At 40.5% G+C, this 27325-nt stretch overlaps 1 protein-coding gene across 3 annotated transcripts; it reads left to right on the top strand.

Annotated features, from left to right (window-relative positions):
* Positions 1–715: 715 nt before the first annotated feature.
* Positions 716–22292, top strand: LOC133655862 (zinc finger protein 85-like). Of its 3 annotated transcripts, XM_062056447.1 has the most exons (8): positions 716–1379; positions 1454–1656; positions 5154–5240; positions 5545–5643; positions 12579–12689; positions 12760–12883; positions 19845–19916; positions 20052–22292. In XM_062056447.1, exons 1-8 carry the CDS (start codon positions 1370–1372, stop codon positions 21587–21589), a joined length of 2244 nt encoding a protein of 747 aa, XP_061912431.1. In that variant the 5' UTR covers positions 716–1369; the 3' UTR covers positions 21590–22292. The 3 variants fall into 3 exon arrangements, with proteins under 3 accessions (XP_061912431.1, XP_061912430.1, XP_061912429.1); XM_062056446.1 differs by having other exon boundaries at positions 1517–1656; positions 19845–22292; XM_062056445.1 differs by having other exon boundaries at positions 717–1379; positions 19845–22292.
* The last annotated feature ends 5033 nt before the right edge of the window (positions 22293–27325 follow it).

Here is a 27325-nt window from a genome sequence, read left to right on the forward strand (position 1 = left end):
ACTCTTACAGAATCGACTTGTTTAGGCCTGCTTTTCCTCTACAGGGTTTCATGTAATGCCAATTATAATCATCTTTTTAATTTCATAAAAAAATGTGCAACATGTTGCCATTGCCACCACAAATAAAGACTTATAAAATTGTGAAATTGTTATTATTTCGATGGAGTTTGAACTGGGTGTAGGTAACCATTATGAAATGGTGAAATTGTTACTCTTTCAATGGAGTTTGAAATGGGTGGAGGTAACCAGACATTTTAATGTACAATAAAGTTACTCTTTCAATGGAGTTTGGACTGCGTGTAGGTAACCAGACATTTTAATGTACAATAGAGCGGTACAAAAAGTGTGTAAAATGTCATCCATCCATCTGTTTTCTACCGCTTGTCCCTTTCGAGGTCGCGGGGGTCGCTGGAGCCTATCAGCTGCATTCGAGCGGAAGGCGGGGTACACCCTGGACAAGTCGCCATCTCATCACAGCCAACACAATAGACAACATTCACACTCACACACTAGAATAGATTAAATTCTAGAATTGTAAATGTTGGCAGCTATATTCCATCAATATATTTGGGTGCATGTTTGCTTTCATATTGAGATGTACGTCAAAATGCTGTGTGTGCCCGGAACACAAAATGATGAGTTCAGTTGCCAACCGTTTAGAATTAAAAACGCGGTAAATTTTGTGATCGTCATTTCCGGTAAGCGATCCTTCAGGACATTGCTTCGCTGTCAAAATTCACACACTCAGGAAACAAGTACGGTACACAGTCACTGTGTACTTACTGTATTTATTTGAGGCACAGTCACGTTCGTAAGGGCTACATTTTAAACTTACAAATGTATTTTATAATGACGTAAACTGGAGAAGACCGTTTTTTATAACCCGCACATGCGCAAATGCATCTTTCTTTGCTCTCGTTCGACCACAAACGTCAAATTTAACTGATTACGACATTTACCACGTTGATCGCGCTATTTTTCTAATGTTTACTAAAATGGGATGATAGCGAAAAATTGTTAAAGTTACTTTTGTGAATCACATGCTTTGTCCGCAATGCACTGAAAATGATTCGTGAGAGACGGAATCATTTTTCAATATGCGGGGAAGTCGGACATAAATAGCCGTCGGACAAAACGTTAACGGCTGCCTACAGATGGCGTCTCCGCTGTCTTGAACTTTCGCTTTAAAATATCTTACACATTGTGTGTTTAGTGGCACGTTTCATTGCTACTTTGTTATCGTTCTTCATACATTAGACAGTGGCGGCATCCAAGTGTTTGATACTTTTTTTAAATTGGTAAAAATCGAAGACGTCGAAGTTGATTTTGTGGCTGGACTCAAACGCCTGCATCTTATTTGCAAATAACAATGAATACAGGTACGTTACACTTTCCATATTTAATGTGAAATATGCACTTTTTTAACGAACAAAACACTTTCATGATTCAATAGGTGTGCAGCTTCCTGTTTCCGCTTTGCGCCTCCTGGTGTCACCAATTCAGCTTGTGTCTGCAGCAATCTGGCAGACCATCCAGAATCGAGTTGTGGCTGATTATGGGTTGCTGGAGGATTTCGTTTCCATGGTGACAGACATTGTCCCAGATCTGCTCACTAACTCTCAGAGGACCCAACTCATCCTGGGCCTGCAAGTGCGGGTAAGAAGGCCACTTACGGAATGAAAATGTAGTTACAGTTAATGTAGGTACTGTAGTACCTTGGATTTCTAATGCCCCAATTTTTTACGAGAATTATTGCCAAATATGGTATTAACTACTTGTTAACATGCAAGAGTTGTATAATAATTGATAAAAATAAATGTACTTACAAGACGTTCCGCTGAGTAATTGCCCAAATAATCCCAATCTTGTGTTAATATACTGCGTGAGTCAGTCTGTGGCTGTGATGTACACAGGGATTTTGGGTGTCAGGTGCTCAGGCCAGAAAAAAGGGCACCGATCGTGAGAAATGTTCACAAATTTATTGTGAATCGCTGCAGGTTTTTTTCACCAAACAACTCAACTCAAGACCTTGTTAGAATGGATCGCACAGGGTTTATGATGCTTACCTTTAGCGGAAGGGATGTGGGTTGGAGCCCCAGTCTGGGCATGTCTTTATTTTTGTGTTTTTTTGACAGATTTTACGACAATTCTTGATAAGAATGAAAATTATGCGTCGTGACCTGAATATTAACCAAGTATTAATAACATAGTTATTGTAGGACCTAACGCAGAGGAACTACTTTTAGCAGTGCCTCGATCACAGAGAAGTAACGAGCTAATGCAGCTAACAGGCAGCTATGGACATTCTGAAGCGGTGAGCTTCTGCATCGCCTCAGAGTTGGTGAAAGTTTGTGTTTTATTATGAATAATGCCTCATATTTTGTTGTAGCAATAAACTGAGAAGTTGGTCATCTCTAACATTCAATGTCGCCCTAGAGACAGAAAAAGACACCCGTTTGCGCCTTTTTTTTTTTTTACCTTAGTGAAGTTTATGCTAAATTCGTCATCTAAACGGAAAACACAAGGTTTGAGAGTTGACAGTAAGTGATTTGTGTTTGTAGTTTATATTTCCTGTTTATCACTGAGCAATAGTGCTACTTGCTGGATCTGCTTATCACTCAGCTTCTAAAACTTGTAGATCATCCTCCTAATATTCATGCTCAAATATATACGATTCTGGATCGTTATTTGTCCCAAAGATGTCATTGGTTTTCCTGAGGTCTGCCATGATGAGTATTAGTTGTATTTTGTAAACGTTGTAATGCGTTTTTGAAATCAATGCACTGCTGTAATGCTTAAAACGGCCAAAATATTTCAATATTACATGTTATCATGAATATGCCTGTTACTACATTACATATATGCTTACATGTATGTACTGTTACTACATTACATATATGCTTACATGTATGTATGTATATATTTTAGAGCACTTTATAGGCGGAATAGATCGAATCCCATTACCTCCGTTGTTAGCCATCTACTACATGCTGTATATTACAAATTACAATTAATGAAAAAAAGATAAAAACATGTGTTCTTGTCTTGCAAAGGGATTATGAATGACTGGCAAAATAAAATAACAAATGCAGTTCCCCTTTTAAAATAAACAATTTTCTGCTTTCCATAAGCTTCATTGTACTTTTCTAATAACTGCACATCATCAACATTGAAATTGCACTTTTAACATGTGTACATTAATAAAAAAAAATACAAATCTCACAGATTGTGGGCACCCACACAACACTGATCTCATGTGCGCGCTATTGTAGCGGCCGTGCAGAAACTGTGTCCATGTATTTAAAGTTCTGGGCACTCAATGTGGTCTGTAATTTATAAATGTTTATTTGTTGCACTCATTAAACAATTAATCAATGCAATACAATATAAATCAAAGCTTTTTTCAAATAGACTTGATCAATTATTCGTTGCAGCCCTACTTGTATCGTTGTAATGTTGTTGTTTTTTAAATATTGTAATCAGTCCAACAAAATAACACATACTAATGCACTATTAATACATAATGATAAATAAATGATAAATGGGTTGTACTTGTATAGCGCTTTTCTACCTTCAAGGTACTCAAAGCGCTTTGACAGTATTTCCACATTTACCCATTCACACACACATTCACACACTGATGGCGGGAGCTGCCATGCAAGGCGCTAACCAGCAGCCATCAGAGGCAAAGGGTGAAGTGTCTTGCCCAAGGACACAACGGACGTGACTAGGAAGGTAGAAGGTGGGAATTGAACCCCAGTAACCAGCAACACTCCAATTGCTGGCACAGCCACTCTACCAACTTCGCCACGCCGTCCAATTCCAAACCAATCCCAGCCCAGCAACACTTTGAATAGCAATCAACACAGCAATTGACATGGCATACAAACATGACACAAACAATCCAAAATTAATAATGTCAACAACAGTATCAATATTAATAAGATTTTCTACATAACAGTGATTAAAAACATAAACACAAACAAGCAAAAAAAATCATTGTTATAATCACTCATTTACATTGCCATCACAGTCATTAATAATAATACAAATAAAAAAAGAACTATAGCGTCACAGTGACTTACACTTGCATCGCATATCATAAGCTTGACAACACATTGTATCCAATATTTACCACAAGGATAAAAATAAGTCATATTTTAAGTTCATTAAATAGTTAAAACAAATGTATATCATGGATAATAATAAAAATAATAATGGATTAGATTTATTTAGCGCTTTTTTATCGACTTGGTGAGAACCTATCATTCATTCACTCCACATTCACACGTAGGTGGTGGTAAGCTACATTTGTAGCCACAGCTGCCCTGGGGTAGACTGATGGAAGCGTGGCTGCCAATCCCATATTCCAAGATATGACTCATTATTATCTAAACTAAATGCATTTTTTTTTTCTGATAACATCTCCATAGCTTGTGTATACCGATCAATATGAGTTTGACTAGCAACATCTATCAATTTTTTAAAATAGTACTGTTTTTGTAATGTTTTTAGCTGCACCAATGGTGTGGTTAAGTTTGCACCAAATAACGTCAGGTGCTGCGTGTCGGAGGAGACATAATGTAGACTTTTTTTCCCCACAAGAACTCAAATATATGACCCTTCAGATATTAAAACATTTGGGGGAATTGATTCCAGAGATTAATTTGTATTCTTAAATTAATTAAGGAAAAAAAGGTATCTTTTCTTGTGCAAAGCAAAGTCAGTACTTTGATAAAGAAAGTGAGAGAAACATTATTATATTCAAGAAAGCCGTTGTAGCAAAACACGATTGTGATGTCCGTCTTTCTTCTCCTCCTCACTCGCCCTCTCAATAAGATCTTCTCTAACAAGTCCTCAGTGATGAATGAACATAACACATTTTGACATTACTTTCATGCAATACACATTTTCTACTACATCTAAAACAATAATTGTTCTTTTTTTAGTGTTTTGCGTTAACATTTTGTGGCGTCTGTACAGATATATTGGATCTACAGTTTTTGATTAAATTGATTTGTTTTTCATATGTTTTTTTAGAACGTATTAATACCAAAACCAAGGTAGCACTGTATGTTTATTGTTGTATTTAATAGGAATAGAATGCTCTATAATGTTTTTGAACAGTATGCCTTCCTTTGTATTTTCTTTAGCTTATCTTGGAGTTATGTCAGTTTAAAAAAACAGCCAACTTAAAAACCATGCAGCAACATCTGGACAGACTGAACATCCTCATCAAGGTACTTACACTCTATACTGTAGTTATTGTAATCCTATGTACAGTAGATCCCCGCCTATTTAGGTTTTAGCATCCCTTCATATTTGGAGATTCATTTTCTCTCGGGAAATATAGTGCTGCAGCTATGAATCAATTCAATAAATTCATTTTCCAGCATTAAGATGCTTTCATGAGACTTGATGTCTTGGAACATCGCATTTTGCCGCAAATAGCAGGGATTTACTGTACTGCATATGAAAATTAGGTTCAAATAACATTTATATATATATTTTTCTCCTACTGTGATGTTTCACAATGTTTTGCAGGCATTTGCTACGGATGAGGATGACGAGCCTTGTTTAGACTTTGTAGATTTTGTCAAACACTTGCTGAACAGTCCTGCTCAGAGGGAACACTTCTTTCTGGTGAGTGCATTTTCACACTCAGATTAAATAAATGTCACAAAAAGTGGATGTATTGTGGTTCTATATATTGTTCCTAACAATCGAAAGCAACAAAAATGACAAATACCTGAAAAAAAGTTATAGTTTGTTTTCTCTTCTACACCATTTAAATTTTTAGCTCCCCTTTTTAGCCGTGGCTTCCAACTGTGGACACAAACACATGCAAGCACACAGCGTTGCCAACTGTGAAAATGAAATGAAATACAATAAAAAATACAATGAAAATGATGTTGATGAAGCATATGGAACATTTTTAAACACATTCATAATACTTTTTGACAAACATTGTCAATGGAAACAACTCAGTAGAAAGCAGAGAAAGAAGAATCAACCATGGGTGACTAAAGGATTAAAAAATGCTTGTAATAAGAAGAATACATTATATAGAAAATGTATAACACAAAGAACTACAGAGGCAGAAAATAAGTAGATAAACAAGCTAACATACTACGAACATGTAGAAAAGAATATTACAGTCAAATATTAGACAGGAACCAAAACAATATGAGAGCAACATGGGGCGTCCTCAATAGTATTATTAAAAATGGCACTAAGATGGATTACCCCCAATACTTCTCAGACGGAAACGTAAATAATGACAACATGAAGAGAGTAGTTGAAAACTTCCAAAATTACTTTGTAAATATTGGACCAAAATTGGAGGAAAGGATTCCAGGCCCAGTTTCAACTGAGGACTTCAATGACACCATAGATAGAAATCCCAACTCAATGTTCCTCACAAAAGTGACACAAGAGGAAATAGTTAAACTCGTGAAAAAATGCAAATCTAAGACTTCAATCGATTGTAATGGAATTGATATGGAAAAGATAAAGAAGGTTATTGAAGAGATCTCAGGACCATTAAAGTATATTAGTAACCTATCATTGCAAATTCTCAAACAAAATTTAAAAAGTTGCACCAATTTATAAGACTGAAGACAAACACCATTTTCCAAATTATAGACCTGTTTCTTTACTTCCACAATTTTCTAAAATCATTGAAAGACTGTTCAATAACAGATTGGAGAGTTTTGTAAACAAATATCGAATACTCGCCAATATGGATACAGAGCTAATATTTCAACTTTGATGGCCTTGATCGAAATTACAGAGGAAGCAGCAGCAGTGTTGATGGATCAATCTAAATCATTTGACACAATTAATCACAATATTTTAATCCAAATATTAGAACGGTATGCCATCAAAGTGTTGGTTTTAAACTGGATTAGAAGTTACTTAACCAACAGGAAACAATACGTGAAGCTAGGCAAACACACATCTACAACGCTGAATATATTCTGTGGTGTACCCCAGGGATCAATATTAGGACCAAAATTGTTAAATCTTTATATAAATGACATTAGTAAAGTTACAAAAGATTTAAAGTTATTATTATTCGCAAATGATACAACAGCGCTTTGTTCAGGAGAGAACACACAAAAGCTAATACAAATAACAACAAAAGAAACAAACAAATTAAAAGGATGGTTTGACAAAAACAGACTATTCTTAAACCTCAGTAAAACTAAAATAATGCTATTTGGTAACAGTAGAAGGGAAAGTCAAACACAAATACAAATAGATGGAATATAAATTGAAAGAGTAAATAAAACCGAATTTCTAGGTATAATGATTGATGATAAAATGAACTGGAAGTCTCATATAAAAAATATACAACATAAAGTAGCAAGAAACACGTCAACAATGTATAAAGCTAAATATGTATTGGACTGTGTTACCATATGAGTTATTGTGCAGAAATATGGGGAAATAACCACAAAAGTACACTTCATTCATTAACGGTGTTACAAAAAAGATCAGTTAGAATAATACATAATGTTGGATGTAGAGAACATTCAAACTCTTTATTCATTGAATCGAAAATACTGAAATTCCACGACATAGTCAGTTTGTAAACAGCTAAAATTCTGCACAAAGCAAACTATAACCTGCTACCCAAGAATATACAACAATTCTTCTCAACAAAAGAGGAAAAATATAATCTTAGAGAAAAATGTAATTTAAAACATTTGTATGCATGTACAACACTTAAAACCTTTAGTATATCAGTATGTGGAATTAAATTATAGAATGGATTAAGCAAAGAAATCAAAGAATGTACTAATATGATCCAATTGAAGAAACTCTTCAAACTTAAAGTGTTTACAAAGTACTAGGAAGAAGAACCATGATAAAAACATTATGAATTTATTCCATCCATCCACTCATTTGCTAGATAATCTTATTTATCTCACCGTTTGAAATATAACTTACTTCACTAACTATTTATTTATTTATTTTTAACGTTATTACTTATGAAGTATATTGTGAATAAATTGAGAACAGGGAGTGAACAAAAGTGTTAGCAACTGCTATGAAAAGGGGAAGGATTAAATAAGCTCTGCTTCTTTTCCACTCCTTTTTGAACATGTTGAATTGAGAAAAACGGGAAACTGTGATGTACTGGTAGGGCTGCAACAAATAGTTGATCAAGTCGATTTGAAAAAAGCTTTGATTTATGTTGTATGGCAGGGGTGTCCAAAGTGCGGCCCGGGGGCCATTTGCGGCCCCAGCTAATTGTTTAGCGGCCCACCACACATTCTGGAAATGCTATTGCAAAAATTTAAAATAAACATTAAAAAAAGTGGAATGAGGTGAAATCTAACGAGGAAAAGTTGCAATGTTGACACAAAGCTGTCATGCAGGCTGTTTGTTTTTCTTTTGTCTTTCTTTATTTTGCTTTTTTTGCCATTGCTCAAAAAAAAAAATGTTTACAAAAAAATTCAATGTTATAATCAATTATTGATCCATTCAAGGCTCCAATTACTTCAAATATTTCACTTTAAAATGTTTTATGTGGAAAATATTGCATATATTGTGTGGTTGCCATATAAAAACAATGTTTTCTTTGACATAAGAGCATAAAACAAACAAAATAATAGTTCAAACGTAAAATGGGCAGATATATCTGAAGTTGATCTCGTAATTTAAGTGTTGAAAGTAAAAAAATATATAATAAAAATGTATCACTTTATGAGTGGGGGACCTTTTGGATCCCAAATATATTTAATGGGATTTTATTTATCTTTTCACTGTGATTAATCAAAAATAATAATGAATTAAAATCAATGGTGTCCTTATTTTTAACATTTTAATGACTGAGACCCTTTATATTTATATATTTTGTTATGATTTGCAACTGAAAAATATCAAAATGGCCCTCGCATGCTTTAATTTTTCCGTGTGCGGCCGTCAATGGAAAAAGTTTGGACACCCCTGTTGTATGGCTTTGATTAACTGTTTAATAAGTGGAACAAATAAATATATAAATTCCAGACGCATTGAGTGCCCAGAACTTTAAATACATGGACATAGTTTCTGCACGGCCGCGACAATAGAGCACACATGAGATCAGTGTTGTGTGGGTGCCACTATTTAATTTTTTTTTTAAATGAATGCACACATGTTAAAAGTGCAAATCAAACTGTGATGACATTGTTGCTCCAGTAACATTTTCTTGTAACCATACTTTAGAACAGGGGTCTCAAACTCAATTTACCTGGGGGCCACTGGATGCAGAAACTGGGTGAGGCTGGGCCGCAAGAAAAGATTTCTTAAAAAAATCTAACATGCACTTTTTAATGAATTCACCTTCCTTGAATGGCTATCCCGCCCTAGCAACATACTTGCCAACCCTCCCAATTTTTCCGGGAGACTCCCGAATTTCAGTGCCCCTCCCGACAATCTCCCGGGGCAACCATTCCCCTGAATTTGTCCCGATTTTCACCCGGACAATAATATTAAGGGCGTGCCGTGATGTCACTGCCTTTAACGTCCTCTACAACCTGTCGTCGCGTCCGCTTTTTCACCATACAAACAGCGTGCCGGCCCAGTCACATGTTGTATGAGGCTTCTGCAGACACGTAAGTGACTGCAAGGCATACTTGATCAACAGCCATACAGGTCACACTGAGGGTGGCCGTATAAACAACTTTATCACTGTTACAAATATGCGCCACACTGTGAACCCACACCAAACAAGAATGACAAACACATTTCGGGAGAACATCCGCACCGTAACACAACATAAACACAACAGAACAAATACCCAGAACACCTTGCAGCCCTAACTCTTCCGGGCTGCAATATACACCCCCGCTACCACCAAACGGTGCGGATGTTCTCCCGAAATGTGTTTGTCATTCTTGTTTGGTGTGGGTTCACATTGTGGCGCCTATTTGTAACAGTGTTAAACTTGTTTATACGGCCACCCTCAGTGTGACCTGTGTGGCTGTTGATCAAGTATGTCTTGCAGTCACTTACTTGTGTCTACAGAAGCCAAATACAACATGTGACTGGGCCGGCACGCTGTTTGTACAGGTTGTAGCGGGCGCTAAAGGCAGTGACATCACGGCACGCCCTTAATATTGTTGTTTGGGTGAAGACATTCGAGAGAATGGTTGCCCTGAAATTCCTGAGTCTCCCGGAAAAATCAGGAGGGTTGGCAAGTATGACGCTGTCAAGCGCCATTCCTATAAAACTCGCATTTTCATATTAAGGTGGGGCCGCAAAATAACGTCTCCCGCGGGCCGCGTGTCTGAGACCCCTACTTTAGAATGTTTGATGAATGTACATCTTCAATTTTGAAAGCAAGTATATTTATTTAATTAAACATGTATTTTTCATATTTTACTAGTACAATGTATATAAATAGCCAAAAAAGACAAAAATGTTCAGCGCCACCTGTTTTTAAACGGTGCCCACCCGATTGTTCTACAAATTTAGTTTCGTAGCCTCATGTGTATGAATTGAAACATAATTAGACAGGTGCTTGTGTACCACCACACGCTTTCAGCCTAGTGGCGAGCACGGTCTTCATCCTCCTCGGGGTTGCTTCATCCCACAGCGAGACCGTCGTCTGACGGCTGGTCGCCTCTGAGCCTGTGCCTTCTACTCTTTCTTCCGCGAGTGGCGGTCTGGACTTACGGAGCCCGTTGGCCGTGATGGATTTTCTTTTTTTGATTGCTTTCGGCGGGTCAAGAGCATTTTGTCTCGTCTTCTCAAAGATAGGTGAGCCCATAGTGCGTTTGATTTAATGTAAACAATTTCATTGGCCCACCGTGACCCGTGCGGCAATTTCATTGTAGCACGTGTCGAATGTGACTTGGCATTGTCATGCTGAAATAAGCAGGGGCGTCCATAATAACGTTGCTTGGATGGCAACATATGTTGCTCCAAAACCTGTATGTACTTTTCAGCATTGATGGTGCCTTCACAGATGTGTAAGTTACCAATGCCTTGGGCATCAATACACCCCCATACCATTACAAATGCTGGCTTTTGAACTTTGCGCCTATAACACCCCGGATGGTTCTTTTCCTCTTTGGTCCGGAGGACACGACGTCCACAGTTTCCAAAAACAATTTGAAATGTGGACTCGTTAGACCACAGAACACTTTTCCACTTTGCATCAGTCCATCTTCGATGAGCTTGGGCCCAGCGAAGCTAGCGGCGTTTCTGGGTGTTGTTGATGAATGGCGTTCACTTTCCATAGTAGAGTTTTTTCTTGCACTTACAGATGTAGTGATAAACTGTTCTTACTGACAGTGGTTTTCTGAAGTGTTCCTGAGGCCATGTGGTAATATCCTTTACTCACTGATGTCGGTTTTTGATGCAGTACTGCCTGAGGGATCGAAGGTCATGTTGGTTTTCGTCCTTGCCGCTTACGTGCAGTGATTTCTCCAGATTTTCTGAACCCTTTGATGATATTACGGACCGTAGATGGTGAAGTCCCTAAATTCCTTGCAATAGCTCGTTGAGAAATGTTGTTCTTAAACTGTTCGACAATTTGCTCACGCATTTGTTCACAAAGTAGTGACCCTCGCCCCATCCTTGTTTGTGAATGACTGAGCATTTCATGGAAGCTGCTTTTCTACCCAAGCATGGCACTCACCTGTTCCCAATTAGCTTGTTCACCTGTGGGATGTTCCAAATAAGTGTTTGATGAGCATTCCTTAACTTCTTCAGTCTTTTTTGCCACTTGTGCCAGCTTTTTAAAAACATGTTGCAGGCATCAAATTCCAAATGAACTAATATTTGCAAAAAATAACAAAAGTTAACCAGTTCGAACATTAAGTATCTTGTCTTTGCAGTCTATTCAATCGAATATAGTTTGAAAAGGATTTGCAAATCATTGTAGTCTGTATTTATTTACGATTTACACAATGTGCCAACTTCACTGGTTTTGGGTTTTGTAATAATAATAAGTGTCCCTCTGTCTCTGACTCCTTTGTGATCATGTGACATGAGTGTTTTGCTTTTGCTTACTAGTTTTGATGACCCGCCTTATTTTGCTTTTGATTGGCCAGTCCGTAATGTTTCGCCCTAACCTTAGCCAATTGTGACTCATCATACGAACACAAACCAATCATCATACTTTTTTTTCGTATGTATGGATGTTCTCATTCATCCAGGTCATTTAATTTTGTCCATATTTTTTTGGCATGGATTCACAGTCCATTTTCTTTCTGTCGCTTGAGCTTTGATGTAAGCTTAAAGCCTCACGGGATTGGCAACAATAAATTGGCCCTAGTGTGTGAATGTGTGTGTGAATGTTGTCTATCTGTGTTGGCTCTGTGATGAGGTGGCGACTTGTCCAGCGTGTACCCTGCCTTTCGCCCGACTGCGGCTGGGATAGGCTCCAGCACCCTCGCGACCCCGAAAGGGACAAGCAGTCGAAAATGGATGGATGGATGGGTCTAAAAGTAGCTAAACTACAGGAAAAGCTACTTGTTAAAAAAGTAGCCATGCTACTGGAAAATGTAGCTAACCTCCATGGCTTAGCTACATGTAGCTTGTTACTGCCTTTAAACATGTTACATCTGTTGTCTTTTTAGAATGTTTTTCCCAAGGAGTTTGGCCCTTCGTATGACAAAGCCCTCAACTCCCTGATGGAGATGTTTCTGTCCAGACTTGAGGCTTTTCTCCCTTGGAAAACGTTCCAACAGGTACTTAAAAGAAAACACAACATACTAATCATCTGCATTGCAAGAAATATCAGGTCTCTATTCATTTTAGGTCACGTCTTCATGTGATGAGGTGTCCTCTGCTCTGGTAAACAGTATGGAATCCATGCGGCATTCTGAAGAGCTCAAGACCCTGCTGCATCATCACAGGGATCACATTCACCTCGGACCCAAAGGCAAGTCGTTTCTACTTACGTCTGTCTTAAGGAAGCCAAGATAACGACTGTTGAAGGTGGTGTCCATTAGAGGTGAGAAAAATGACTGATGCATCATCATGTTTGGAACGTGGGCAATTCTGAATCGATTGACAACTGTCCAAGTATCTATTATTAAAGTATGTTTATAAACATCTAAGTATCTATTATTAAAGTATGTTTATAAACATCTAAGTATCTATTATTAAAGTATGTTTATAAAAGTAATACGGGCGGTTTTAAAATGTAGATCTATTGCAAACAAATGGAAGAAAGAGGAGAGGACAAGCTATGCTAGCCGCAGCGCTAAGCGAGCTTGAATGTTAAGTAGTGAAACATGGAAAGAATAAATGCTTCATACACATCAACATAAATCTAACTGGAACCATGTTACAGCAGAAGAACTGATCAAGTAGATCAATAGGTCACGAGAAAATATTATCCACAGTGTGACAACGCTGTTAGCCATACATATGAATTAGTTAGTAGATATGGTGATAGTTTACAGCAACTGGGGGCAAAGTAGGAACGTTTTTTTAATTTTGTCACTTATCAGGCAGCTATTGTATCCAGTCTTCCATATATATAATGTATCTATACTGTGCGCACTCACATCCAAAAACCAGAAATTACACAATACTGCATAGGTCAGTAGCCACAGGAGGAGCCTTGTATACATAGTATTAATAATTAGATATAAGATATAATATAAACCTCCATGTCATGGTTTACCGAAAACCCACACATACTGATCAAAACCTACGTTTTGACTCACACCACCCACTGGAACACAAACTGGGCATTATCAGAACTCTCAGCTGGTCGTTTGTGAAAAGTGCATCCAGTTGTAGAAAAAACAAGAACAGAGTGGATGAGGAGGAAAAGGTGACAGACGCAAACATATTCTCATTCCATATGTATCAGGTGTATCTGAGAAACTCAGAAGGATTTTTAACAAACACAACATCCCAGTACACTTCAAGGCAGGCAACAACCTGAGTCAAGACTGGTGCATCCTAAAGACCGGACACCCCACACCCACAAAAACAACCTGGTGTATGCTATCCAGTAGGGTTGTGAATCTTTGAACACCGCACGATTCGATTCGATTCTTGGGGGGAACGATTCGATGCAGTATCGATTCTAGATTTAAAATCAATACTTTTTTTTTACTAACATTGGATGCCTGCTCTATAATTAACTACATTCCTCCATTAAAAAAAAACAGGTGTGATAAATTTCTATATTAGCGTACTTGAAAGAAAATTGGTTTTGTTTAATAAAATTCTACCCAAACATTTAATAAAGTCAAATACAAATCAGGCAACAAGAGAAGAAATCATGTCTGCTGTAAATCTGCACAGCAGACATGATCATCTACAGCAACAATATGATGTTCCTGAGTGAATAATTACTCATTTTTATTTATTCATTTATTTTTTAATTATAGTTTATTTTTTGTTACTGTATGTAAAATATACACCGCAACCACATAATTTCCCCATTGTGGGATAAATAAAGTCTAACCTATTATATAATATATGATATACAGTATGATAATTAAAGATACATAAGTAATCAAGGTAACACTTTAGTATGGGGAGCATATTCTAAGTAACAAAGACTTAATTATGAGTTATTTGGACGCTATGGTAACATATTGTAAGTAACAAAGACTTAATTTAGAGTTATTTGGTTAGGGTTAGGGGGTTAGGGTTAGGGCAGAATAAGGCATTAATAAGTACTTAATAATGAATAATTAAGAGCCAATATGTTACTAATTTGCATGTTAATAAGCAACTAATTAATAATGAATATGTTCCCCATACTAAAGTGTTACTATAATCAAATTAGAAACAAATCATAGTCCCTGAATTGTAATCAAATCGTGAGGTGCCCAAAGATTCCCTTTTTGCTATGTACTCACCATTTTTAGGTTTTTGAGCGCCACATCTGGGTTCTTGTAGTGCAATGCATTTTGCTGTACTACTCAGTGTTCATGACCTTATGCACTCAAAAGACTGAGGGCCTGATCGTCTACTAATGGTGGAAGTTGGAATTTTCCAGTCCCAGTCGGAAATTTCAACTGGAGCACCCCCACCGAGGTCTGATTTGCTACTTGAAAAGTCTGAGTCCTTACCACATCCCAAGTTGGCTTCAAAGCTGGCTGCTCTGTGTTTAAACAATGATAGAAGCTTCTGTGGTATCCATTATTTGCACTTCTGACTATTTTTTTGTTGCACTAAATCAGCCGTGTATGTAGGGAGTCTATTATCGAATCCTCTTATCAAACCGATTCCTTATCGATTCTCTTATCGAGTCCAGATAGGTTGTTGTATATGGGGAAAAAAACACACAATATTTGGTTTAACAAAAGCTCACTTTTATTATATAAGAAAACAATTTAATCTAATAAATAAATAAATATTGACTGTTACCCCCCTAAAAAATAAAATAAAATAAATAAACATTGACTGTTGTTACCCAAAGTATATTAAGTGGGATTTTTCAGAAAAACAAATATATACAGTAACACAAAAACAACCTGTCTCTGTGATCACTATAGGTGTATAAATAATAATATAGTGTTAAATAAAATCAGTCCCTTGGGCACAAAACTGGAAATAATACAGCTCTCCAAAAAGTGCAATTCTGCTTCTATTTGACATAACTGTTTATGATGCTTTGACATTATTGCACTTTAAAGAAAGAAAGAAAATTCTATGAAGAGAAAAGTTGTTTGCAAATGTGGTTACAATGCTAAAAAATGAAAAGTTAAAGCTAAAAAAAGAAACACACTTTATTGAGTTAACATTATTTCTTTATAGGGGGAAATATGTTATGAGCTAGGGAATATAACAACTACACTACCCATCTTGCAACGGGAGTGACGAGCATGCGCGGTAGCCCCGAAAAGTGTTGTTGCATGTCGTCACCCGTGAAAGTAAACGTGAAGAACTCAGCCAACACGCCTCGTCTGCATTATTTATAATTAGACAGACAACACATATACACAGTGTGAAAAACAAAAGTTAAAAAAGGGAGATGTGTTGTATATATATGTATGTGCTGCGGTTGCTTTAAGAACGTTGCGCCAGCTGCCGTAAAGGAGGTGCGTTGCTAGCCTGGTTGCTATGTTTCCGGTGGGTCGTAAAAGTGTTCTTCATGAGTTTGTACCCTGCTCAAATCTCTCAGTAAAGTTATTCATTGGATTATACCTTTTGTTTTGAACTTTATTACACCTTGGAGCGCTTTTTCCCGTCCATTGTTTTCCTGCTTTCGCTATCTGCGCCTAATGACTGAGCTACGTGACTGATTTATTGTGATGTCACACGGAGCATTTCTGGTCGGGACGGGATTCGTTCCGAGGGATTCGAATAAAGAACCAACTCTTTTCTTTACTATAGTGGTCTCGATAACGGGTACCGGTTGTCAAAAAGTGATTTGAGTCCGAGGTCTCGGTTATTTTCTTATCGAACAACCGGGAAAACCGGTTTCGAGTATCATCCCTACGTGTATGTCGTATTGTTGGACGTTTATATATGGTTATGTTACTGTTGGGAACATTTTTTTACTGTGTTTTATACATTCTACATCGCTAACAATAGCGTCTATGTTTCCTCTTCATCCACCGTGTTTGAAGGTTGCAGAAGGAATGCATATTTTCCCTAAGTTGTTCGTATTCAGATAAGGCAAGCTTAAGAATAGCTTTCATGGATGTGGCCATCTTGATTTCCAAACCTTGTAACTGGAATGCTCACAACTCGGCTGTGACGTCATTCCCAGCTCCGACTTCCAACTTCCGAGGTTAATGCAACAAACGAGAAGACTGTGTGTACGATTGATGACGATTACAAAAGTGGTGCAGAGCGCCTTATTTAAATGAGGTTTTTGCGTGTACTACGTGGCTTTCACCATGGAGATACTCATTTACTGCACATACATGTTATCAGTGGTCTTTTTCTATGTTTTTTTGAACGTGCATAAGACATCTACAGTATGTGCTGCTTTTTAAGGACATTTTAAAAGCAGTCCTGCACAGAGGTGGGAATATTTGGGCACCTTACAATATGCATCTATAATTGTTATATTGTATATTGTTAACATATATTGTATTTTATTATTATTATTATTATACATTCTAAGTATATTATCTTTATCCATCCATCCATCTATTTTCTACCGCTTGTCCCTCTCGGGGTCGCGAGGGTGGCTGGAGCCTTCCCCAGCTGCATTCGGGTGGAGGGCCCACACAAATAGAAAGACAACATTGACACTCACATTCACACACTAGGGAATTGTTTTTCAACCACTGTGCTGCGGCACACATGTGCCGTAAGGTACAGTCTGTTGTGCCTTGGGAGATTATGTAATTTCACCTAATTCGGTTAAAAATATTTTTTGCAAACCAGTAATTATAATCCGCAAATAATGTGCCGTTGTTGAGTGTCTGTGCTGTCTGGAGCTCGGCAGAGTAACCGTGTAATACTCTTCCATACCAGTAGGTGGCAACAGGTAGCTAAGTGCTTTGTAGACGTCGGGAACATGGTTTGTCGTGCTCACAATATGCGGGAGGCAGCGTGTAGGTAAAAAGGTATCTAATGCTTAAACCAAAAATAAACAAAGGGCAAGTGCCGCTAAGAAAAGGCATTTGAAGTTTAGGGATGGCTATGCAAAACGAAACTAAAACTGAACTGGCTGCTAAGTAAACAAAAACAAAATGCTGGACGACAGCAAAGACTTACAGCGTGTGGCGCAGACGTCGTCCACAAAGTACATCCGTACATGACAATCAACAATGTCCCCACAAAGAAGGATAGCGTCCGCACAACTTAAATAGTCTTGATTGCCAAAACAAAGCAGGTGCGGAGAATAGCGTTTAAGGAAGACATGAAACTGCTACAGGAAAATACCAACAAAAGAGGAAAAGCCACCAAAATAGGAGCGCAAGACAAGAACTAAAACACTACACACAGGAAAACGGCAAAAGCCTCCAAATAAGTCGTGACTTACTGTACTGTCACGACCTGTCACATCAGACCGTGGTCTGATGTGACAGGTCGTGACAGTACACCTACTTTGAGACAAGAGCTATAGTTATGCATGGTTGGTTATGGTTTGAATTCATATCCAACACTTACGACTTTTTATTGTCTACTGAGTTTAATGTTTTAATGATTTCTGCTGGTGGTGTGACTGGATTTTTTCAATGAAAAAAATGCGCCTTGGCTCAAAAAAGGTTGAAAAACACTGCACTAGGGATCATTTAGTGTTGCCATGAATTATTGATCATATGTCTACAAGGCTACTCCTTTGGTTACTGACATCTGCTGTCTTGCGTCATTTCAGGTTTTTGATTAGTGCGCACAGCATAGACGTATACGTGGAAGACTAGATACATGAGAACTGTAGCTGCCTGCTAAGTGAAAAAAATAAATGAAATCCCTACTTTGTGATCAGGCATCTTTGATTTTTTTGTGTGCCTTGTATAACCACTGAATTTTCAGACACTTCGGGCACAGTTGCCATACACTTGCGGCTCAAAGACGTGCGTCATCAGTCTGCTCATTCTTGTATCTAATCATATCTACGTGTTGCCACTCTGTGTGGATATTAATGTCTCCCCGCTCTCCTCTGATGTAACGCGATTCCTGTTAACCTTCTGTTGAAATGTACAAAGCATTTATAATTTTTTTGTTTCATTAATTCACATTCAAGCGAGCTTAGCGCCATGGCTAGCAAAGCTTGTCCTCTGTCTGCGTTTACCCAGCTAACTTATAATTTTAAAAGAGTTTTAACTAACGATTCTCTCATGGTTTGTTAAAACCAAACTAACGTTTCGAAAACATTAGCATTAATGCTGCATTTAAAACCGTCTGTTTTACTTTTTTTTAACATACGTACATAATTGATGTTTGGACATAAATTGCCCATGTTCTAATCGTGATGCATTGGAGAATCAATCATTTTTTTCACCTCTAGTGCCCCAATGCATCTACTACGGAACCCACTTTTTTCAGCACGTTGAAGGTATGCCCTGGGAGACGCCTTCAACTATCAACTGTCAATTTTATTGTCAATTCTTCACATGTACAAAATATACACGGAATCGAGATGCAAGAAAATGTTTTTTTCATACTAATACATATGAACAAAATGAATGGCATTAAAAAAATGCTAGGAAACACTAAAAGGCATCAATTCAATTTGTTTTAATCAGCCTCTTAAGTCATCCAGCAGCTATAAAATTGTAAAATGACATTGCTGAATAAACATGTCTTAATATTTTAATTTTGACAGTCCATATATGTTGACACATACGTTGGACAAGACCGCAGCGCGATGGCTTCTTTTCTCACAGCAATATCTGTGCAACTGTTAGTTTGCACGCACATTTCAGACATGCTAAATAAAGACGCAAAACCGCTCCTGCAGAACAGTTTGTCTTAATAAATCACATTTTGTGTGCTAAATACTTAGATTAGCATTTTCTCCTCCCATTGTAGGCATTCTTATCAGCATATATTCTGCATATTCACGAAGACCGACACGCTAAATAGATTGTGCTCCTTATTTTGCTCACTTTGGAGTCTCAATCCTGTGCGCAGGAGCTTCGCAGATCAACTTTGAGTGTGATATCAAGTTTGCACGCGTTTTCATAAGCGCAAACCTTTTAAGAGATCAGGCCCTAAATGTGTGTACGAAAGTGCGCTATGTGAGACACACAGCCTACACAAAACACTTACTTGGAACAAAACAATAAGGCACTGCAGGAAGACGCTAAAGAATCAATAGTAAAAAGTAACAAAAACAAAACCTACCTGTAATAAAATGGGGGGGATACTGAGTATACAATTCTAAAATGAAGACAGGTCAGTCAGTCTAGTTTTGTAATTCGTCAAACAACAACATATGTTGACAGTCTGTTTTGTTTTCTGTTTAGATGACTCCCTGAATGGGGCCTGCATCCTGTCAGCGCTCAAACGTGTCGTAGTAAAAGAACACGGCTTACAAGGTAGCCGTACATGCACATTTTCTCCCCACAGAGAGATGAAAACCGTCACAGGGGACCCTATCAAGACAGAGATGGATGAAGCTGATTGGGCAAAAATCCCAAAAAGTCAATTAGGTGATGTTTCTTCTCCTACAGCGGGTGACTGTGTTCAAGGGGAAAATCTTGATCAGCCCTTGCAGTCTAAATCTGTGCGACCAAACCGAGGCCTTAAGATGCAAATGATTTTGTTGGAAGAGAAAAAAGGGCTGAATAATGAAGAATCTGTGACAAGTCCTTCCGATCACTCTGACAATGAAGACTTAAGCGACGGATGCAATAATTCCTCATGGTCCTTCTACTCTGATGAGAACTCTTGTGGTGCTCCTCATTCATGGTCCGAGTACTCAAGTGACCACTCTCTCGATGCTCCTGCCAGCAGTTCACCGCCAAGCCGCATCGAGGAGGTCGCTTCTGTCCCAAATAAAAACAAAGGTTTGGAAAATACCAGCAACAAAGAAGAGCTGTGCCAAAAGAAACCTCCTCAAAAAAGCTCCCGTCATGTCTGGTGTTTCATCTGCAATGAGCAAGTCGACACAAACCTGAAAACCCACCTGAGGACCCACTTCCCCGACGGTCAGTACGCATGCCCGCGGTGCGGCAGCCGCTACAAGCTTTTCACGTCGCTCAAGCTGCATTTAAAAAGAACTTGCTACGACCACGCCGGGCAGCAAGCAGGCCCGGCGTCGGGCCCTGATCTTTACAAATGCGAGAAATGCGAGGAGGCGTTCAAGTACAAACTGTCCCTGGAAGCTCATCAGCGGACTCATCATGAACTCTACTGCAGCGTGTGCAGGAAGGTTTTAAAAGACGCCGCCATGTTAGAAAGGCACAAGTCTTCCCACATTGGCTTTCAGTGTACTCGCTGTGAAGAGACATTCACTCTTTTTAAGCCCTTGCTCAGACATGCTGAAAACTTCCACAAGATCAGCAGACCCTTTAAGTGCAACCACTGCTCGAAAACCTTCCCCGGTCTTCGCTTTCTAATCAAGCACGAGTGGAAGCACACGGGCCACCTGCCGTTTCGGTGCGCGTTTTGTGGTTTGCGATTCAGAAACGACGCCGATCTCGTTTCGCATCAGAGGGTCCACACCAGGGAGAAACCCTACCTCTGTGCCGAGTGCGGAAAAACCTTCTCGCAGAGGTCTAATCTGCTGCGGCACCTGCATTTCATCCACAGCGAGTCGAAAAACGAGAAGAAACATATCTGCACCGAGTGCAATGCGTCCTTCAAAGAGAAAGGAGCGCTGACACTGCACCAGAAGAGGAAGCACCACAAACAACGGTTCCGCCATACATGTTCCTACTGCGGAAAGTCGTTCTCTGCATCGTCCATCAAAAGACACACGCTGATTCACACGGGAGAGAGACCTTTCAAATGCGATGTTCCTGAGTGTGACAAGGCCTTTTTGTCCGCAGTTGAGGTGAAGAAGCATGTTCTCACGTTCCACTCCAGCGAAAGACCATTCAAATGTGAGATCTGCCAAAAGGGCTTTATCACTCTTGGTTTACTGAACTCGCACGCCAAGATACACTCGGGAAAGAAGCCGTTTGTCTGCAACATTTGCCTCAAGGCTTTCCCAAAGAGCTACAGCATGAATAGGCACAAAAAACTTGTGCATTCGTTGTCAAGCTAAGTCAAGAGGTTTGAGATGTGATGCCAGAGTCCTCACTTTTGGTCTTGTGGACCACATCACATTCTGCCAAGGCCTCAGATGTTTTATTGTCAAACTTAGACTGCCCTTGCAACACATTCTATACCAGGGCTGACAAACTAGTTATCATTGAGGGCCACATCGCAGTTATGGCTTCCCTCAGAGGGCCGCTTGTATCAGTTAAAAATACATGAATATTCATGTATAAGGATTCACCTCATGGTAATTGTCTACGCATTTTATTATGATTTTTTTTTCACGTACACTGTAAGAAATACATTCTGTAGAATTTAGGGTAAAAAACTGGCAGCTCAGTTGCCAGAATGTTATCATAAAAGTCTGGTGGTTTCACTGCATATTATGAAAATTGGAAAAACGCTACCGGTGTGTAAAATTCTGGTGACTAAACTGCCGTCTTGTTTTTTTACTGTAAAACCGGAGGTTGTTGTTTTCATGGTGTATTACGTAAATGGATAAAGGTTACCACAGGGGTTTTTTTCGGTAAAATTCTGAGCTACCAGTTTTCTACCTTCGACACTCTACGGTTGCTTTTACAGTGTATTACGGTAAAGTTTTGGTAACTCAGCTGCCGTAGTTTTTGGTGTTTTTTTTACTGCAAAATCCTTTGCATTTTACAGTGTACAACTTAATGGATAACTTGCTTTGAAATAAAAAATCCAGCTGATATTTACAGTTAGTACTAATTTTTTATTTTAACAAAATATTTTTGGAATGTATGATAGTATATTTGTTGCAATATTAGAAGTTTAGTAAAGGTTCGCAATTTCATGCTCCAAGTCTATTGTTTTCTTTCAAAACGGAAATAATGTAAACATTTAGTAAGTAAAGGTATTGTGCTTTATTGACACATTATTTCCAGGCTTTCACGGGGAATATAAAATGATGTGACGGGCCAGATCCGGCCCCCGGGCCTTGAGTTTGATACATGTGTTCTCAGCAACGTGCAGTTAAATAGACACAACAGCCAGAAGACAGAGGAGCTCCGGTAGTTTGGTTGAGGATAGGTGTTCTTTCTTTTTAATAATTTTCTCTCCTTCATTTTATTTCTTTATTTTGATTTCTCCATGTAAGAATAAACATTACAAAAGTATGTGTTGTCTTTTCCACCAAATAGAAAGTTCAGTTTCAAAATGTTTACACAATACACTACGGATATTCCTCACATGTGGAAATCCAATAAACATCTTTAGCATAACCTTACACATAATAAAAATGACTGATCAAGCCAGAGTCGTGCATCAAGGAAGTGGGCGGCTGTGCCCTGAAGCATGTGTGGTGACATTAGTTTTCCTGACAAAATAAACCAAAGGGTTATGTGGAAATATAGTTTTTAAACATACTCCACCTAATAAACTCAACAAATAAATCTGTGTATATAAATATATATTTATCTATATAGATATGTGTGTATATATGTATCCATCCATCTTCTTCTGTTTAGATTAGGTTAGGTTGTGGGGGCAGTAACCTAAGCAAAGAAGCCCAGACTTCCCTCTCCCCAGCCACTTCGACCAGCTCTTACCGTGGGATCCAGAGGCGTTCCCAGGCCAGCTGGGAGACATAGTCTCCCCAACGTGTCCTGGGTCTTCCCTGTGGTCTACCGGTCGGACGTGCCCTAAACAACTCCCCAGGGAGGCGTCCGGGTTGCATCCTGACCAGATGCCCAAACCACCTAATCTGGCTCCTCTCGATGTGAAGGAGCAGCGGCTTTAGTTTGAGCTCCTCCCGGATGACAGAACTTCTCACCCTATCTCTAAGGGAGAGCCCCGCCACCCGGCGGAGGAAACTCATTTCGGCCGCTAGTACCCGTGATCTTGTCCTTTCGGTCATAACCCAAAGCTCATGACCACAGGTGAGGATGGGAACGTAGATCAACCGGTAAATTGAGAGCTTTGTCTTCAGGCTCAACTCCTTCTTTACCGTAACAGATCGATGCAGTGTCCGCATTTCTGAAAACGCCGCACTGATCCGCCTGTCGATCTCATGATCTACTCTTCCCTCACTCGTGAACAAGACTCTTAGGTACTTGAACTCATCCACTTGGGGCAGGATCTCTTCCCCAACCCGGAGATGACACTCCACCCTTTTCTGGGCAAGAACAATGGACTCTGACTTGGAGGTGCTGATTCTCATCCCAGTCGCTTCACACTCGGCTGCAAACTGATCCAGTGAGAGCTGAAGATCCTGGCCAAATGAAGCCATCAGGACCACATCATCTGCAAAAAGCAGAAACCTAATCCTGCAGCCACCAAACCAGATCCCCTCAACGCCCTGACTGCGCCTAGACATTTTGTCCATAAAAGTTATGAACAGAATCGGTGACAAAGGGCAGCCCTGGCAGAGTCCAATCCTCATTGAAAATGAGACTGACTTACTGCCAGCAATGCGGACCAATCTCTGACACTGATCATACAGAGAACGGACTGCCACAATCAGGCAGTCTGATACCCCATACTTTCTGAGCACCCCCCACAGGACCTCCCGAGGGACACGGTTGAATGCCTTCTCCAATTCCACAAAACACATGTAGACTGGTTGGGCAAACTCCCATGCACCCTCAAGTACCCAGCCGAGAGTATAGAGCTGGTTGTTATATGGTGCGGTGCATTATAAAGATGACAAGAGTCCTGCTGTGTCTCAGTACCGTGTATTCAGGCTGCATGTAGGAAGTACAACGGAGGTAAACACACGTGACGCAGGGATATGTTATTGGTGAAGTCACCGTGGCTGCCACAGGGTGGCGCAGTATGTCAATACAATCACCCTGTAACATCTCCCTTCCTTTAGTAAAGTATCCACACTGGAACAATGCTGCCTGTAAATCAACTGTAGACCATCAACATACTAGTAACACCAGATTCAACCTCAGATGGCAATACCTGGTTCAACATCCAATATCAGATATTAAATATATAGCAATAGAACGTAACACTACATAGTAGCAGGATAAGAACACACCTGTCGTCAAATCACCATCAATCAGAACATCACTTTTTTTTTTATTGTTACAACACTCACTTCTTTTTTTTTTTTTCTCAACAAAATTCACAGCCCATGTGTGTTTGAAAGTGCAAACAGTCCATGCATGTTTTATTCGAGTGTATGTCAGTGTGTGTGTGTATGTGTTTGTGTGCGTGTCACAGTCCATGTGTGACCTAGAGGTCAAGTCTGTCAGGAGGCTTAATCAGCCTCCCACTCCGGGAGAAAGTCCGGCCCTGTAGCACACGGCGCGGTGTGTCTCTGGCCTGCGGAGAAGACGGTGAAGACCTTGGAGACCCCCCAGCACCGCCAACACTGTCTCTGTTGCCACCTCCACTCGCAGGCTGTTCTGGGGTCAATTCTGGTCGAGCCAGCGGTTGGGCAGGGGTTGCCTCGGCCGGTCGAAGATCAATTCTGTTGCGTCGATATGTGGTCCCGTCTACGTCAACCAGATAGGACCGGAGTCCCAACTGCTGCAGGCACACCCCTCTCCTCCATCTGCCCGTCCTGTCTCCCGGGAGCAGCTTCATTCTGACGGGCTGGCCGAGGTTCAGCTCCGGCAGATCCCTCGCCGATTTGTCATACACTAACTTCGCCGCCTGATGCTTCCCCCTCAGCTTGTCGGAAACCCCTGTGATGACCTGAGGTGCAAGGAGTTGGTCGGCCACCGGAAGAAATGTTCTCAGCCTTCGTGACATGAGCCGCTGTGCTGGGCTGCAATTTATGCCCTCAGTGGGTGTGTTTCGCCAATGCAGAAATGCCTTCCAGGGGTCCTCTTTGGCACGGTCCGCCTTTTTGCACAAGCCTTTCACAATCTTTACTGCTGACTCTGCTTTGCCATTAGCTTTTGGGTGCCGCGGTGAGGACATGACATGTTCGAAGCCCCACTCCCTTGCAAACGCCCGGAATTCACTGCACGCAAACTGGCTTCCCCCATCTGAAATGGCTCTGTCCGGGACGCCATAACGTGCAAACTGTGCCTTAATTTGTCGGATTGTGGTGTCGGCCGACAAGTCAGGGAGCAGGTCGATCTCCCAGAAGTCAGAGTAGTGGTCCACCACGAGCAAAAAGTTCTGTGCTGCGTAGCTGTACAAGTCCATGCTTACCAGCTGCCATGGACATGTGGGGAGCGGGTGTGACATCATGGTCTCTTTTTGTTGTTCGTGCGCATACTCGTTACACACAGAGCACTGCTGTACATAGTCTTTGACTTCCCCTTGCATGCCGGGCCAGTACAATGTATCGCGGGTATGTCTTTAGCATGCTTCACCACCCACATGATTGTAGTGGATCCTCCTCAGCATTTCCGGACGTTTGGCTTTTGGAATGATGACGCGCTGGCTCCTGAAAAGCACGCCATCCTGTGCGCTTATTTCATCTCTGATGACCCAGTAGTCCCTGATGAGTACGGGGGCCTCCTCTTTGTGTTTTGGCCATCCCTGCAGTACGACTGCTTTGAGCGTTTGGAGACACACATCCTCCTGTGTGTGTACTCGGATCTGTGCCAAGCGTTGGCTGCTGACATTGAGGTAGTCTGCCTGCTGAATGGCCGCTGTGTCACACTGCTTCTGTTGCATGCTGCAGACCATTTCTCGTCGGTACAGTGTGTCTGTTTTCCGTGGCGCGGTGGTGGCTCTACTAAGCGTGTCACTTATGTACATTTCAGGGCCTGGCTTGTACACCACCGTCAGGCAGTAATTCTGAAGTGTCAGGAGCATGCTCTGTAGGCGCTTGGGCGCGCTGAGGAGGGGCTTACTGAAGATGGACACTAAAGGGCGGTGGTCGGTCTCTGCTGTCACATCACCCAGTCCATATAGGTAGTAGTGGAAGCGTTGACAGGCGAACACGATGCTCAGGCACTACTTTTCTATCTGTGCATAGTTTTGTGCCGTCTGGGTCAGGGCGCGGGAGGCAAAAGTGACAGACTGCCCTTCCTGTAGCAGACAATAGCCCAGGCCTGTCTGACTGGAGTCGCTCTGTATGGTGACTGGCTTGATGGCGTCATAATAACGTAAGACCGGTACTGCTGTGACCAGTGTCTTCATTTCCTTCATGGCAGCATCATGTTTTGGCAGCCAGTGCCACGTCACGTCTTTGTCTAGCAGCCTCCTCAATGGTTCACATACCTCTGACAGGCAGGGCATAAATCTGGAAAGATAGTTCACAAAGCCAACACACCGCTGGACCCCTTAGCGTCTGTGGGGTTTGGCATGTCCAGAACCGCCCTGACCTTGTCAGGGTCAGCTTTGAGGCCCTCGGCAGACAGTATGTGGCCGTGGAAACGGACCTCCTTCACTCGGAACTGCAACTTTTTCAGGCTCAGCCTGAGCTTAACTTCTCTGCATCTGTCCATTAGGGAAATTAGGTTTGTGTCATGGTCGCGGTTGGCCTCATCGTCCGTATCCCCGCAGCCAACTATGAGGAAATCATCGGTTATGGGCTCAATCTCAGTTAATCCACTAGGAGCTCATGTTGCTTTCTCTGGTACAGTTCCGGAGCAACTGACACACCAAAGGGGAGCTTCAGCCACCGTTTTCTGCCCCATGGTGTCCAGAACGTTGTCATCAGGCTACTCTCCTCATCCAGTCGGCACTGCAGGAATGCATCACGCGCATCCACCAGCGTGAATATGCGCGCCTTTGGCAGCTTGTACAACACGTCATCTAAAGTGGGCATGAGGTGGTGGGACCGTTTCAGGGCTCGGTTGAGTGGCTTTGG

This window comes from Entelurus aequoreus, linkage group LG08, assembly GCF_033978785.1.
Source record: "Entelurus aequoreus isolate RoL-2023_Sb linkage group LG08, RoL_Eaeq_v1.1, whole genome shotgun sequence".
NCBI classification, from domain to species: Eukaryota; Metazoa; Chordata; class Actinopteri; order Syngnathiformes; family Syngnathidae; genus Entelurus; species Entelurus aequoreus.

What these genes read in the sequence shown, in the direction of transcription:
- LOC133655862 (XM_062056445.1), top strand. An exon ending in AGAGGGAACACTTCTTTCTG is followed by an intron (nt 5,644 to 12,578) that starts GTGAGTGCATTT and finishes TTGTCTTTTTAG; the next exon opens with AATGTTTTTCCCAAGGAGTT. An exon ending in CATTCACCTCGGACCCAAAG is followed by an intron (nt 12,884 to 19,844) that starts GCAAGTCGTTTC and finishes TTTTCTGTTTAG; the next exon opens with ATGACTCCCTGAATGGGGCC.